General features: G+C 47.5%; 2 protein-coding genes across 3 annotated transcripts in view; both read left to right on the forward strand.

Annotated features, from left to right (window-relative positions):
* GPBP1L1 (GC-rich promoter binding protein 1 like 1) overlaps window positions 1–10,178 on the forward strand; it is a 33,849-nt gene extending 23,671 nt beyond the window's left edge. For both annotated transcript variants that reach the window (XM_087732050.1, XM_087732049.1), the window contains 6 exons: window positions 68–261; window positions 2,983–3,123; window positions 6,905–7,063; window positions 7,816–7,940; window positions 8,891–8,993; window positions 9,250–10,178. In XM_087732050.1, the coding sequence (XP_087588176.1) occupies window positions 68–261; window positions 2,983–3,123; window positions 6,905–7,063; window positions 7,816–7,940; window positions 8,891–8,993; window positions 9,250–9,396 (869 nt within the window). In that variant the 3' untranslated portion in view covers window positions 9,397–10,178. The remainder of the gene's footprint in view (window positions 1–67; window positions 262–2,982; window positions 3,124–6,904; window positions 7,064–7,815; window positions 7,941–8,890; window positions 8,994–9,249) is intronic.
* A 1,368-nt stretch (window positions 10,179–11,546) lies between these two features.
* On the forward strand, window positions 11,547–14,721 carry CCDC17 (coiled-coil domain containing 17). Its single transcript, XM_087730225.1, has 10 exons — window positions 11,547–11,680; window positions 12,254–12,479; window positions 12,727–12,918; window positions 13,037–13,166; window positions 13,278–13,369; window positions 13,413–13,423; window positions 13,533–13,616; window positions 13,698–13,828; window positions 13,901–14,358; window positions 14,575–14,721. Exons 1-10 carry the CDS (start codon window positions 11,547–11,549, stop codon window positions 14,719–14,721), a joined length of 1,605 nt encoding a protein of 534 aa, XP_087586351.1.
* The last annotated feature ends 638 nt before the right edge of the window (window positions 14,722–15,359 follow it).

Consider the following 15,359-nt stretch of genomic DNA (forward strand, 5'->3'; position numbering starts at 1 on the left):
GTATACTGAAGCTGTTACGAAACTTGAACAATTGTATTTCAGAATCTTTCTCGTTTTATTTTTACAGAAAACCCCCCTAGTGCCAAGCAACCTACCAAGATGCTGGTCATCAAAAAGGTTTCAAAAGAGGATCCTGCCGCCGCCTTCTCAGCTGCATTTACATCACCTGTTTCTCACCTGGCAAATGGCAACAAAGCCACCACCATTGTCCCAAGTGTCTACAAAAATCTGGTTCCTAAACCTGCAGCTCCTCCTTCCAAGGTACAGGGGTTTCCAACCAAGTTAGTGAACTGCAGATCAAGGGAGAACTCTCTCCCTTGGCAAGGGAATCAACCCCCTAATAAATAGCAGGAGTTGGGATCCAGTAGTTTCTGGGGTAGTGCCCTTTACAGTAGAGGTCTGTTTACTACTAAAGTTGTTGTTCCCTGTTAAAATGCCACTTGGTCTTGTCCATACACAGAACTAACCTCTCTTCTGACCACACTAATGTCTGTTTGAATGGGTGTGTTCTCATGCATTAGACAAATCCTTATCTTAATTAGACAAAACAAGCAATGCTAGGGAAACGGAATGTGTGCTAAGATGTGCTTGAATTGTTCACGTGACTACCTTGAAAAATCTTTATTGGGTTACAGTACTTTGATGTGTTTAAAACACAATTGAGGCGAAGATCAGATTAGATTGTAACATCCTGCAATTTAGCTGTAATTTAGTTGAGCCTTAAAGACAACCTGGAAAAGTAATGGGTTTTGCACTGTAATTCTTTTACTGAAAGAAATGTAGGAGTGTTGAAAAAACAAGTAGTTTTTTTTGTTTCTTAGTTCTAGGCTTTTATCTTGCCCATTTTTCCAGAGAATCTACATGTATAGATGCCCTAGAAACTTTGTAGGATTGATACCAAAAGTATTTATAGAAGTTAAAGAAAATTATTAGCTAGGTTGTTCTTAAAAAGTTGTCCAAATACTTTGAGTTCTAATATTTATTAATTACTAATGCTGGCTGCAACATTCCAACAAAATCTTCCCTATGATTAGAGTAGATTAGTCTTACACACTTCAAAGATAAAAGCAAAATAAGAAAGATTAACAACTTTTTTTGTAAGAAAGCAAGTTTAGAGCTTCTTTCTCTTTTGTAAGTTTCTCTTAATTCAGGCCAAATTCTGCCAACTGCAGGAAAAATCCTAATGGTTAAAATGATTATCAGATTGTCTGCTGGTGTCATCAACAGCGCTTTTGTTAATGAATGTTGACCATTAGCAAAGCTAAAAGGTGGGAGATCAGCATATCCTTAGGCAGAAAAACTGTGCATCGTGTCTTTTAAAGCAGCTACGGTAGGATGCATTATTCTGAAGACTCTAGAAAGTTGTACAGAAATTGCAGTGTATAAAGTAACAGAGGGGTCAAAACATTCCTTTTGACAAAGTCGGCAGTATTGGAAAGCTGTCACAGGCAAACTGAATGAAAAAAAAACATTTTTTTTGTTAAGTTGTACCAAGTAGGATTGAAAGGAAGAAAACTGATGGCAGTGAAACAAGTGCATTCTTTCTTGGCTAATTGAGACGGCTGATTGTTCACAGTCAAGCAATCCATGAAGGTCGTAATCTGCAAACGATTCCTTTGGATATTCGTGTCTAGTTGTTGTGCTTGAACCTCGTGGCCTCCCTAAAAAAGCAACGGATCTGTCTGTGAATTTGTCTAAGCTGCCTCTTTGTGGAAGCTGGGAGAACAACAATCAGCAGCCAAGAGCTGGGTATCTAAACAGTGCAACCACAAGATCTGCAGAGAGAAACTTTTTGTCGTAATAATTCTACACCCTAATTTTAGTACCAGGCAATATTGTGCAGATCGGGATATTTTCTGGGTTTGAAGGGAATGTTTGGAATGTGTGCCGTGAATGCCGAATAATGCATTCAATAATGTGGACTGCTCTTATTTTTATTTTTAAGTTGAAGAGTAATGCTGATGGCCTCCCCTACTGATTTATTTGTTTTTAAATGAATAAAATAACCCAATGGAGAGTGAGAACATACTGAAATAATGACTTCTGCTCTCATTGCTTGCAGAATGCAAGATCTCTTGCATCTTGGATTTAGCTGAATCCCACTTGTGCATGAGTTATTTTGCTAATGACTTGAAGCTGACTTCAGAAGTCTAATGAGTGAAAGGAACCAGTATGTTTTAATGCTCTGACAGATGTATTTCTCCTGCTACTTGATACAAGTTTCTTGTTAGGATCCTTTTTGTAAGGACTGTCACTTCACCGTGTTTGTCCTTGGTTGATAAGAGAGGCTCAAGAATAACATTCCAAGTAACAAAAACTTATCTTGAAGTCTTTGCTTTTCAGCCAAATCGCCAGTGTATTTGAAGGGATACTGCAGAGAGTATCCAGAGCAAAACAGCAAGTGCTCATGCAGTTTAATGAACTGGCTGCTTTTTCTTCTTTCTTCTTTTTTTTTGGTTGCTAGATCAGTGCAATGATGGACACTTTCAGAGCCCTAGGAAATAAATAATTTGTATTCTCAGCCTGGACAGAAATATTCCTTGACGTGCTTCTTCCTTGCACAGGGGAAGTTCCCGTCAAGTGATGCAAACCCGTTCTTTGTGGCATACAGTGTTACCATATGAAATGTGAATTTAATTGGGATTTTTTTACTTCCCACCTGTGGGTAGCTGCAAGATGCACTGCATTATTCGGTGGCAATTCCTATTAATGAAGAGCAATGCTGGATTTTCTCTTTGAGCTCTAACGGTGTTTTACTGGAGGGTGGTGCCCATGAAGCAGAGTTCTGCGTGGTTTGGGGAAAACAGAAGACAACAGGGAAAAATAATGGGTGTCAAGGTAAACTTGAGACTGTTCTTGGAGAGGGAGGAAAAATATCTGTACAACAGCCAACATAATGTTTATTTGTTTTGCTACTTGCAAGCAACCCCTTCTTGTGCCTTACCTTTTACTGTCCAGTATTTTGTGTTCTCTTCAATATAGCCAAGTCCATGGAAAGCCAACAGAAGTGAACATAAACCAGGCTCGCTTTCCTCCAGCCGTGACTCTGCCTTTACCAGTCCAGTGTCTGTAACCAAACCAGCGGTACTGGCAAGTGGCTCAGTCCTCACCTCTCCCAAAGAGGTAAGGGTTGGGTTTGGGGATAAGGTGGGAACTTTTATTGCTATCACCTGCTATAGCTTAAACATGATAAGGTCCTCTCTGTACATGGTATACCTACCTTTGCACCCTCAAAAAAGGATTCACTTGTATATTCTTAGCATGTTCTGCCACATCTCTGATACACTAAAAGAAATAGAAATATGGTTTACCTAGATGTAAAGCCATTGGTGTTTGTCCGAATATATTAGAATTTCCCTCAAATATTAAAAAAAAAAGTACTAATGCTTTAAATAGTGTTGCATACCTAGACACGCGTAGACTTGGTGTTAGAGTGCAGATACCAAGAACTGATGTGAACAGATAGGTAAACTAGTTTGCGTGCTATTCTTTAATATGGGAAAAGAAGGGGAGGGAGGGTGATCTGCCTCTTCCTTTCTCTAGGAGAGCAACAGCACAAGCAATGAGCTCTGAGAGGGTTGAGGGGATTTAATCTGTGTACATGCATCTTCAGCTAGAGTGTCTGTTTTTAATATTGGTGTTGGAAGGAGGCGAGGTGGAAACTGACTTACCTCCCCTTTTGGTCTGAAGTAGAGAGCCTTGCATATAAATCTGTTAATGTTTCGGCAGTAGCTGACAAAACACATTTTGGCCAACTTTTCTATGCATCATTTTACAGCTTATATACAAAATGCTGTTTTGGAGCTTGAAATTCCACAAAGCTTAGTAGAAAAGTGACACTGAATAACTTTTCTCCTCTGCCTCTGGGAATCAAAATTCAAGAGGTTTGTGATCATACCTAAAAAGAACACAAACCAGACTCTGATAAGTGACCTATTTACATAATTTGAAATTAGTCTGTTTGTATTTGAAGTAACTGGTTTTTTTCTAGTTATGCATTTGTCTTCTTCCTTTACAGATCTTACTTCTAAAATAAGACTTTGTCATCTTTACGATTCTCTGCTTTGCAGGCTTTACTTTGCAACAGCCTGTACTTTTCTGCTTTCGCCACTGCTGAGTGTAAAAGCAGTCATTAAAAGCAATAGTTAACAAGCATGCACCTGCCACTTTGACAAATGGATCTTACACTGTATCCCTTTCCCTTACCTTGCTTTTGTCGGTCCTCAGACAGAGTCCTTTGTGCTAGTGACAGCCTTCCTTTGTGTCACGCACAGCGCAGTATAGACACCTTTGCAACATAAATAGGTAAACTTAAATAGGCTTTTGCCTCCAGGTAGATAACAAGAAGGGCATTCACTTTATATCATACAGTAGTAACGTAAGTAGTCTCCATTATTTTATTCGACACACACCCCAAGAAGGTCTTTCCTGAAACTTTAGTCAGCAAAGATGTCAGGTACTAATCTGACAGCAGGAGCAGGTGGCTGGGTTTTTCCCAGAACAAGCAGTACTTCCTCTAATACTTCTCAGCGTCAATCAACTAAACAAAAGGCTTAAAAATTCCGCTCAACTAAAATTGAATACTTGTAATACATTTTTTCTTTGAATCTATTGGAGACATGCAGCATGAAAACACAGGACCGTGGCCAGCAAATACTACTGTAATCCTAGCTCCACAGGCCTATGTCTGTAAGGCAGTAATCTCTGCCTTTTTATTTCTGAAATGGGGGTAATGCCCCTCCTGCAGAAGTGTTGGAAATAGCACGTTTATTCATAAGAGACCACAGCGTGTTGAAAACTAAAAGGATGACAACTAGCACTGGCACCATGTCCCCACAAGCCAGTCTAAGATAATCAAATTATGGTACAGTCTGAATTCTTAGAATGATACAGGATGACTTTTTTGTTAGAGTAGCTACCCCTGTTAAACAGACTGATATCTGAACAAATCTGAGATTATGCATAGTGCTCTCATTAAAACAAAAAAAAAAAAACACAAACAAAACAAAAACACAAAAACAAACACCAAACCTGAGAGATGCCTTGATGTTTCAGTCAAAGGGCTAAACCTACCTTTAGAAAAAATGTCAAAAAATGACTATTTGTACCCCTTTACATAACATTCTCTTCTAGTATTATAAAGCCTTCTACAGAAAGTTATGAATAAAATCAGAATTGAGGTGACATTCAATTCCCTTTCAGGACTCTGTTTCTAAACCTTAGCTTTAACTGTCTTCACCTAATGTGTAGAAATTAAGTTTTAGTACCTCAACAGTTCTATACAGTGCAATTAAAATGGCTACTTCTAGCAAAGAGCTTGAGTGCTTTAGTAGAGTATTCCAAATTACCAGAAGACATCTAATTTTTAGTCTCCTTTGTTCATTGTTACCTTCTGTCACTGCAGTCAAACTAATTACCATGTTGAGAGCCTTAATTTCAGTACTATGCTAGCTTTTTATCCTAATATTCAGTCATTTGTTATGTCTGTTATAATTGCTGGTTTGTTCCTTACTGTGTTGAATTAGGCAAAATCTGAAAAGGCCACCTGAGAAATGTTTACCATAAGACATTACTTTCAGCATGCACTTCCCTGAAAGGCATTATTGCACACCAGTGTTTCATGTGCAACAGGCGGTAGAAATATAAGCAGGAGTTGCTGCCTTGTTTTTGTTTTGCTAAGTATTTTAGTTCCCTTGATCTTTGCTCAGAGCACTGAGAGTATGATAAAAACACTTTGCTGAGGAGATTCATTTTGAAGAGCCTGAATTCGCAACCTTCCCACCCTAGTTCAAAAAAAAAAGGGGGGGGGGGGGACACTACAGGCTTTAGGAAATTCTACTGTTTTAATATTGAGAAAAAAATTAAAGCAAGTAAGTGAAGGAAAAGAATAGTTTTGCATGCAAGATCCTAGTGTCAGGTATCCATATTAATGACTAAATTCCTCATTGTCTTAGAGTAGCCAGGCATGAACTCCATATATGAGCAGAAGGTTAAGATACCGGAAACTTTCACATAACATGTTTTTGGATTTCTTTTACGTGTCCAGTCAAAATGATGGAACAAATTCAGCTGAAAGCTCATCTTGGTTAGCAGTGGTTTTATTGCAGTGTCATGGCTGGGGTGCTGCTAATATGCAAACTGTTGTGCCTTATGCCTGATTCATAGAATCAAGATAATTAAGAAAGGTTAAACACTGTGGAAGAGCATGGGAGGTTACCTTGGGCTTGTGAATTGAGATGAACAAATTTCCTACGGGCTCCAGGGTCGTCTGTATCTGGCTACACACTGAACCATCGGGGCTGTGAGAGTACGTAGCAAGGAATCGGCTGCGTGCTCTCCAGGGGAGGATACCGAGGCTGCGGCTACCTATTTCACATCCAGTTGTGGTTAGTTAAGGACGTGATCACTCCCTGAAGGGAGATTACCACCCCATAGCTTAATTTCAGGGTAGAGTCTGTCAGGATCACTTAAGATGCAAATTTGAACTGAGCCTAATCTCCTTAATTTTTTTTTTTTTTAAATTTTTGTAGGGTAAGCGTCCTGCATGAAGTTCTCTGCCTTAATATTCTTTTGTAGGCTCCAGCATTGCTTGAGAGAGTTAGTTACGTTGCCAAGGAACAAAATAAACGTATTCATGACCATGTGAAATGACTCCTAGGGGAAGAAAAAAAACCTAAGAGTCGATAATGATAGGTGGGAGAACAACGTGCTGGTAAGGGGAGAAGTGAATGTGCAACACCAGTCACTATTTTGATGGGACTTTCACATTACCTTTTTTTGAGGGGTTAAGAGCCAGCCAAAGAACTGATGGGTGTTTGAAAGGTGTAAGCACAGACCCTGAAGAGGGCCCCATCTCCACAGCAATACAGTTTGAAAGTCTCTGTATTCTACCTTCCTTGTCTAGAGTCCTTCCAGCACCACCCCTCCCATCGAGATCTGCTCTTCACGCTTGACGAAGCTGATGCGCCGTACCACTGATAAAAAGAGCGAATTCCTGAAGGCACTGAAAGATGATAGGAATGGGGAGATAACAGAGAACAGAGAATGTGACAAGCTGGATGATGTAAGATCGCTGTCCTTACTGTATATATGATCATTATGTATTTAAGGAGTTGGGTACTGAAAAAAAAAAAAAAGAACAGTGTATGTAATTCAGGCTCTGGGGGAGGAAAGGAATGATTTCTGTTGGTCTGGCCCACATGCCAGCAGAAGTAGTGCACAGCACTGTGATGAAGAGAGATCCATAACATGATGAGATGCAAATGGATAAGTAATAAAGGAGGCGGAAGGGAAGGTCACAGATGGTGAAGTAATCTAGATTTTTGCAAGGATTCTCTAAGGAGTGGAACAATACTATATTTTAACATCTTAATTTGCTTTCAAACTTCCTTGTCAAACTACATCCACAGGAAAGTAGAACTTGATGCATGTGAAAGGTGCAGGATAGTGGCTCAAGCCTCAGACGCTTGGACCGGATCCCTAAATGCATAAGTCGGTGGCTTAATGTCAATGTAAAGGGCGTCCTTAGGAGTATTTCATTCTCATCGTTTTCTTACTCTCACCCTGAAGCCACTGATGATGGCTTTGTAATGCCAGGACTTGCTCCCCTGGCACAAAAGTGCAGTCCACCGAACATCGTTCATATTGCACTGTCTTGTCACAGCCAGGTAGAAGTTGCTTTCAACCATTATCAGTCCAGGCTCTGTAAAAAACACTCAAAGTGAAAGGCTTTACTCCCAAAAGCAGAAGCTTGAACTTGGAACTGTGCTATTGGCGTGGTCTGTGCAAGCACACTTTGCTTTTATTTTTCTTTAGATGGAGAGCAACAGCACACCAGAACCAAAGGAAAACTGGGAAGAGAACTGCCATCAGAATGGCCTTTCTCTCCCTTTGCCGGAGGAGGGGGAAAACCTCTCTCATTCATTGGAAGCAGAACACAGGTGAGTAAATGGCAAAATAAAGTGTCTGGAGTAAAGGAGGGCGAGTCCTTGGACTGCGTGAGGAGAAGAAAACTGTTTCAAAGGCAGCTCTTTCTGGGAAGCAGCAGTAGCTTTGTGTGTACTGAGCTAGAGGTGTGTGGGCTTCATGACTAGTGCTGGACTGGGTGGAGTCTTATTGAAAATAAAACAAGCCACTGATGACAGGTGAGCCAAGAGTTTACCGAGGTCTGTAATTAAATTCCAGTGCTTCTCCAGTGCTACATCCCTGTGTGTTAATGCTGCCTAGATATTTACCTGCCCACATGGGGAGTGAGCGCAAACCTAGTGTGATTCTGGTTAATTTACAAGCAGGTGTCCTAAATTGAATGGTCTGAAGACTGAAGACACACACAGACACACACAGACACACACAGACACACACAGACACACACAGACACACACAGACACCCACCCACCCCACTTTATTTTTGTCTGCACTTAGAATACTCCTGTGCTGCTTTAAATGCTGTAAAAGTGGAGGAGAGTTAAGAAAATATTTACCTAGTATCTCAGCTTGTATCTCGCTTCAGTGAGTAAGCGGTGTGTGAGCATCTGGTGTAAACGGATAGTAAGTTTTAGGAGATTCTGAGCTGCGATACTGGTTTGATTGCCTCATGTCCTCCTTCAGTGTGCTTGGGTAGAACTTCAGATCTCTGCCTTGCTTTCCTTCTGCCAGACTAGTTATTTACCCATTGTACGGGACTGCTGATGATTAAATATTTGTAAAAGAAATCGAAAAATGTTGGGTAAACACAAAGCATTGTTGAAGTGGTCTCTAATATAGAAGATTCGCTGGTGAATTGGGAGTGAATTAATACAAACCCTTGTGCTTCGTGGACAAAATGTTCTCTCCTTTGCCATTGTTCCTTTGCTTTAATTCCCACACCCCTTTTATTTTCTCCACAAATCAGGTTATTGAAAGAAATGGGATGGCAGGAATATCCTGAAAATGATGAGAACTACCTTCCCCTCACGGAGGATGAGCTCAAAGAGTTCCAAATTAAATCAGAGCAGGTACGTTTACAGCACTTGCCACTTGTGACTGCTCTTCTCCCTCTCCCTTCTCATGCACAAGTCTTCTGTGGTGTAATTCTTAAGGATGTTTGAGAAGACAACGAATTGAAGTGAGACTGTAGTGCAATTGGTGATTCTGCATTATCCCTGCAGAGCGTGTGTATACAGTTAAATATATAATTTGTGTCCACAGGTGGTTAGCGACAGTTACTCTCTGCACTTTTGCTTGTTTTAAAACTTGCTTTCATTCCTACAGCGAAGAAGAAATGGATTTGGGAAGAATGGATTTCTTCAGGGCCGCGGCTCCAGCCTGTTGTTCCACTGGAGAAGCACTTTTAAGACAAAGATTGAGGACTCAGACACAGAAACTAGTAGCAGCGAAACGTCAGATGACGATGCCTGAAAGTGGGCACAAGAAAATTAAAATAAAATAAAACCAACCCAATAAACTCAGTTCATAGTTCAACATGTGTTTGGGGTTGTATAAACTAAACAGAGTTTATTCTGTCTCCAGTCTGTTCAGTTTTTTCTTTTGTTGTTGATAACTTCATGCACAAGGGAAATAATTGTATCCCAAAGAAGAGAGAAATTGGCTTCTTTAGCTTTTTCTTTTGGTTTTGCCCTAATGCTTAATAGAAGTTTGTGCAGCTAGCAAATTTTGACAAAAATCCCTTGTGGGGCAGTGCACAAGTTCAGTCTTGTAAGCAGGATACAAGTGGCTGACTGATCTTTGCAACAACAAGCTTCTAACAGTGCCGCCCGCATTACCTAATGTCGTGCGGTAGCAGTGTGCTAAAACAATCATTGTCAATGACAAAATGGCTATTGAAGTTCTAATTATGTTAAATTAATGCTAATAACATGAATTTTTTATTTTATTTTATTTTTTTTTGGCGGCTCGGGGAGCTTCATCACTTAACCAGGCGTTTGTGGTTTTCTTTTTTTGGGTACAGCTGTAAAATATTTGGATATAGGAATTGTTTGTGTTCTTCTTCTTGCAGCCTTGATATTCAGGGTGGATTGTAAAATATAAATTTTTTGTGAGATTTCAAAGATTAAGATTATTTTGATAACATTATTTACAGATTTAAAAAAGTGACTATCACATTGAGTCTGTATGAGGGGGAAAAACTACTGCATCAAAAATAACTAACTTGGAATAAATATTTTGCATCAGTTTGCCAATTCTAATTGTCTTTCTTATGTAAGAAAAGCTTTCCTCTAAAGGGACCTGCAACTTTCGGGGTTTAATAGCACTGGGGATAAACAGTTTCTTCTCCCGCTGTATTTTTCCACTTGGCAAACATTGCTGTAGCGCTCAGACTGCAGGAGCTAAACTCTTCCTTTAAGAAGGGAGAGGGAGAACAATGGTGAGATGATAGCCCATGTTTGGTTGTGGTTTGGTTCTTTTTTTTTTTTCTGAAAAAAAGAAATGAAAGAATTGACGTTAAAAAAAAAAAAAAAAAAAAAGAAAATAATTGAAATCTTCCACTAAAGCAGTTTGCTTTTTTTTCCGCTTCATACAAAATCGTGAAGCTCGACTGGTCGGTGTCACTTGTTCCTAGTGCAATGCTGCTGTTTATGTTCACAACGTGGCAAGGGAATGTCTGAATCCAAAGCTGTTTTCATTGAAATCTTTTTTAAAAATTCATGAAAACATTTCTATTAGATTAAAAAGGATTTTACAAACAACTCAGTTGTGGCCTAAGCTATTTCAGTGTCTGTTTTAAGTTCAGCTCGTACAGAAACGTTTTGGATTGGAAAGTATTCATGTGGTTGTGCACTGTTTGCAAGTGGGTTGGATGGAATTGCACATCGAGGGTGAAATCCCGGTCTCGCTGACCTGGGGGGATTTCACCGGTCGTCTTGCTTGGGTTTTTGGGTTGTTTTTTTTTTTAATCCACTCCTGACCAGGCGGAGAGGAGGGATCTGTAATCAAATTACAGTGTTCAGCCATGACTCTTTGCATCCCGACTGAAGGGAACGCTCTCGGTGCTACCGGGTGTTACTGTTGTACGTGTGCCTTGAGCTCCCGCTGGGGCGCTGGCGCTGCGCCTAAACCGGCCGCTGGGCCGGAGGGGCGAGGGGGGTTTCCACGTGCGTCTGGCAGCCGGGCTGAGTCGCTGGGTCTTTCTGGGAACGCTCTGGGAAGCCCTCGGTCTCCCGTACGACGTTTCCCGCATCCTCTGGTTCCTTGTGAAGGTCCTGCCACTTTGCTCCCATCAAACATGGCTTTTGTCTGGAAAAGTTTATCTGTTTTTTTTAAAAAATTTAACTTCCTACATCAGTTTAAGTGAAAAAATATGCAAATGTATTTGCAGTGTTGTCAAGAAATGGGGTAAGTTTAAAGAAAGTCCTTCTTCACGTCCATGGTGATAGCCACTGGCAAGGGGCAAACTAGGTGGCTAACCGGTTGCTGGGCAGAGTGCTGGGGAGCTGGGGCCAGCAACGCCTGGCGTCTGCGCACCGCGGGCTCCTTGTGTTTCGCACCAAGCCCTTCCTTCGCCTTCTGTGCCCCGACCCTTCGCGGGGCTGCGCGTGGTTTGAGCGGCGATGAAGCTTTTCCCGTGTTGCTGTCGGCCTCTGGGAGAGCCTGGCTGCGACAATCCCCATAAACGGAAGAGCGGCTTTTTCCTGAGCGAATCCCCCGTTATCTGTGGCGGGTGTCGCAGCGGCGAAGTGGGAGGGTGGGCTGCAGCACCCTGAGGGGAGCCTGCGGGTGCTCGGCAAGTGGAGAGGGGGGGGGTAAGGATCGAAGGAGGGGAGCTTATTTTGGGCACAAGAGTAGGGGCCTGGGGACCTGTGGCCATGAGGAGGGGGCAGCAGGTCAAAGGAGCTGTTTCACCTCGGTGTGGAGGTTGCTGGTTAGCTGGAAGACGGCGGAGCACGGTTGTGAGCTGCTGCAAGGAGGAAAAAGGGGCAGCCCCGGGGCCCCCCGCGCCCTGTAAGCACGAAGGGGAGCGCTGCGGGGGACGGGGCAGCCTCTGGCTGAGCGTTGCTGCTGGCGGGGCCTCCCCCCATCTTGTTTTCTGCAGATGGCTCAGGGGGCCGAGCGATGTTTTTTTCCCCCTTTCCAGTGCCTGTGGTGAACAGTGGGAATCGCCCGTGCCGGGGTGCGGCCGCCCTCCCTCGCCCGTCCCAGCGTAGCAACGGTGGCTCCAAACACCGCAGCCACCGCCGAGCAGGTCTGTGCGCGCGTCCCGGCCTGCTGCCCTGGCAGGGTGGCACCCCAAGTGCCCCCGCCCCGCTCTGCCTTCCAGGGTGCCGCATGCTGGGTACTGGGGGCTTCGCCTGCCCCCGCTGCCGCATGGCTTTCGCCTCCCAGCCGCTTCTGCAGGCGCACGAGGAGAAGCTGTGCCTCGGGACCCCGGCAGCCGGCAGCTCCTGCCTCCCCGGGGGGAACCCGCTGCCTGTGGAGGGGGCTCCGGGCACCGCGGGGAGGCCGCAGGACACCTCGGTAGCATGGAGCCGGGTCTGGCGTGGGGCGTGAGGGGATGGGGCAGCCAGCGGGGATGGGGACGGGGACAGGGCTGGCTGCTGGGCTGGGATGTGCCGCGGGTGAGGAAACAGGGCGTCACCCCCAGCGCAGGTGGATCCGGCCCAGCCTGAACCAGGGGGACCCTCCGTCCTCCCCCACTGCACTGCGTGGGCAGCCCTTGATGCTGATTTTTGCCAAAGCCAGAACAGTTTATATTATTAAGCATTTTCCCCCCTTTTCTTCCTGTTTTGTGAGGTCGGGGTGTCCCAGCATGGGGACTGTACTGAGCCACGCCGTCTCCTTGTGCTTCCCGGGCTCCCGCTGGCCGCGCGGGGACAGCGGGTGCCGGGGCGAGCACGGGGGGCTCCCCTGGGGGACGTGCTCACCCCGCACGAGAGGGCCCTGCTCCATGTGGCCAACCCTCCTCCCAGGAGGCCGATGGCAGAGGTACGGCGAGCCCCACACCCCTGGGGTGGCATCGGCACCCCAACAGCTCCCTACGCCCCAAGCTCCATGGGTGGGGGTGTCCAGCCCCTCCTGCCTGTTGCAACCCTCTGTGCAGCAGGGAGAGCCCAGCCGGCGGCCAGCCCCACCGTGGGGGCACGGGCAGCGGCCACAGGAGCTGCTGGAGGCCCATGAGCGCCATGTGGCTGAAATCCGGGTGAGGACCCAGCAGCTGGAGCAGCAGAGAGAGGGTAGGTGCTGCCAGGGGGTTTTTGGGGTGATGGGGAGGCAGCTGTGGGATGCAGTAAGCCCCGGGGAGCAGGGGCTGTGCTGAGCCCCCATGGCCCCTCACCATCCCGCAGGGCTGTGCCGGCGGCTGGCGGCGCTGGGGACCAGGGCGGCTGCAAGCCCCCACCCAGAGCAGCAGGAACCGGAGCTGAGCCGGGCCCCAGCGGTGCCGCAGGATCGTATCGGATGGCTGCTGCATGGAGGGTAAGCCCCAGCCAGGGGCAGGGGATGCAGAGCTCTGCACCCCTCCGGGGGAGGGCTCAGGGAGCGGGGCTCTCCCCATCAAGGGGCCCTTGGCCCCTCACCTCCCCCTCATTTGCTGGTTTGCCCCCCACCCCCACCCCACCCCCCAGGGACAACCTCCACCTCGACACCCTCCTGCCGGCTGCCGGGCCACTCGCCGCCGAGGCCAGGTGAGGGTCTGTGGGCGATGGCGGAGCCGAGCTGAGCGTCCTGCCGAGCCCCAGCGATGGCTGATGCCCGGGCTGCGGCAGGGCACTGCGACTGTCCTACCTGCGCGCCGGAGGACGTGACCTGGCCATCCTGGACCAGCTCCTCCACCTCCAGGTGGAGGCCACGGTGCTGGAGAAAGGAACCACGGGGCTGCGCGGGGGCAGGAGGCTGGGTAAGCCCCGACCCCAGCCCCTTCCCCCAGCAGGGATCCTCACCCCACAGCCGGCAACCGAGGCACCCCCAGCTGTGCCGGCAGAGCCCCCCAGCTCTGGCGCACGGGGCCTGGATGCGGCGCTGCTGGCCGTGGAGCTGGAGAACCGGCGGCTGGAAGACGAGCTCCTGGCACTGAAGGTCAGGAGGGAGCGGAGACAGGGTAGGTGCCAGGGGAAAGGGCTGCTGGGGAGCGTAAACCCTGCGGTGACGAGCTCCTGTCCCCCAGGCTCGCGGGTGGCCCAACGGCACGCGGAGGAGCTGGCCCGGCTCCAGGTGGAGATGGCGATGCTGCGATGCCACACAGAGCAGACGGGGCCTCGACTGCCCCCCGCCATCCTGCCACCCCCCGTGGCCCCCCCACTCCCACCAGCCCTGGCCACACCAGAGCCTTTCACGGTAAGAGCCTCATCCCGGGGCTCTTTCCAGGTCTCCAGAGGCGAGGGGAGATGGGGTCGGGCTGCTGACCCAGGTGGGGCGATGACTGTGGAGGTAGGGGCTCGGGGAGATGATTCGGGAACTGCTGCCTTGGCCACAGCTGGGGACGCGGGTGTCCCACGGAGCCACGGCCACCGGGGCAGGGGGTTCCCTCCCCCGGGTGTGGAACCACGGGCGTGATTTGCTCTGCACGCCCAATGCCATGTGTGGCACGGGGTGGCCAGGCAGCTCGTGCCGGTGCCCATTAACTCCACTTTCCTCCTTTCCCAGGAGTCCCCCAGGCCAGCGCTGGGGACAGGCACCCCCGTAGCCCCCAGCCGTGTCCCCCCCGGCCTCCCCCTCGCCCCCTTTGTGGCCCTGGAGGACCCCCCTCCTGCTCGGGAGCCCCCAGAGCAGCACAAACCTCCCCAAAGGTGAGCCGGGAAGGGGCCGTGTCCCCGCGGCACCGCCCCAGCGTCCCCTCCCCGAGCGGGAGCAGGAAATCGGGGCTTTATGAACTCTGCCCGTGATGAAGGGATGGCAATATATATTTATGTCATAGCTGATGGCAATATTTATTTATGTCATAGCTGCAGGTGTGGGGGCGTGGGACCAGCTGTGTGGTTATCACTGGGGCCCCTCAGTGCTGGGGCAGGGGGAAAGGATACGGGGTCCCTCCCGGGACCGGAGAGGCTGCAGGCATTTCGGCAGCAGCCAGAGCAGGCAGGGAGGGGACAGGCAGCGAGGGGACAGGCAGTGCCAGGCAGGGCCCAAAGCCAGCAGCCACCGAGCCCCGTGGCTCAGCCTCCACCTAAGGCTGCTCCTCACCCCAGGACAGTGCCCACAAGCAGAGCTGTTTCATCCAGCTCGCCGGGAGGCCTGGGGACCCACAGAAGGCTTGGGGACCCGTGCAGGGCACAGGGGGCACCATCGCTTTTTCCCCTGTCCCTGCCTTCCCACCACAAGCCCTTTCTAGGGGAAGCCGCACAACAAGCATTCGTGGCTCAGCCCCCAGAACCAGCAAAACCCACGGGGAGATCTCCTCTGCTGCGTCAGATGTTTAATAAATGGCTTCA

This window comes from Nipponia nippon, unplaced genomic scaffold, assembly GCF_047370975.1.
Source record: "Nipponia nippon isolate SJK-2023a ecotype South Korea unplaced genomic scaffold, ASM4737097v1 scaffold_5, whole genome shotgun sequence".
Classification (NCBI taxonomy): domain Eukaryota; kingdom Metazoa; phylum Chordata; class Aves; order Pelecaniformes; family Threskiornithidae; genus Nipponia; species Nipponia nippon.

What these genes read in the sequence shown, in the direction of transcription:
- CCDC17 (XM_087730225.1), top strand. Translation starts at nt 11,547, where the DNA reads ATGAAGCTTTTCCCGTGTTGCTGTCGGCCTCTGGGAGAGCCTGGCTGC. An exon ending in CGCAGCGGCGAAGTGGGAGG is followed by an intron (nt 11,681 to 12,253) that starts GTGGGCTGCAGC and finishes TCTGCCTTCCAG; the next exon opens with GGTGCCGCATGCTGGGTACT. An exon ending in AGCCGGGTCTGGCGTGGGGC is followed by an intron (nt 12,480 to 12,726) that starts GTGAGGGGATGG and finishes CTGTTTTGTGAG; the next exon opens with GTCGGGGTGTCCCAGCATGG.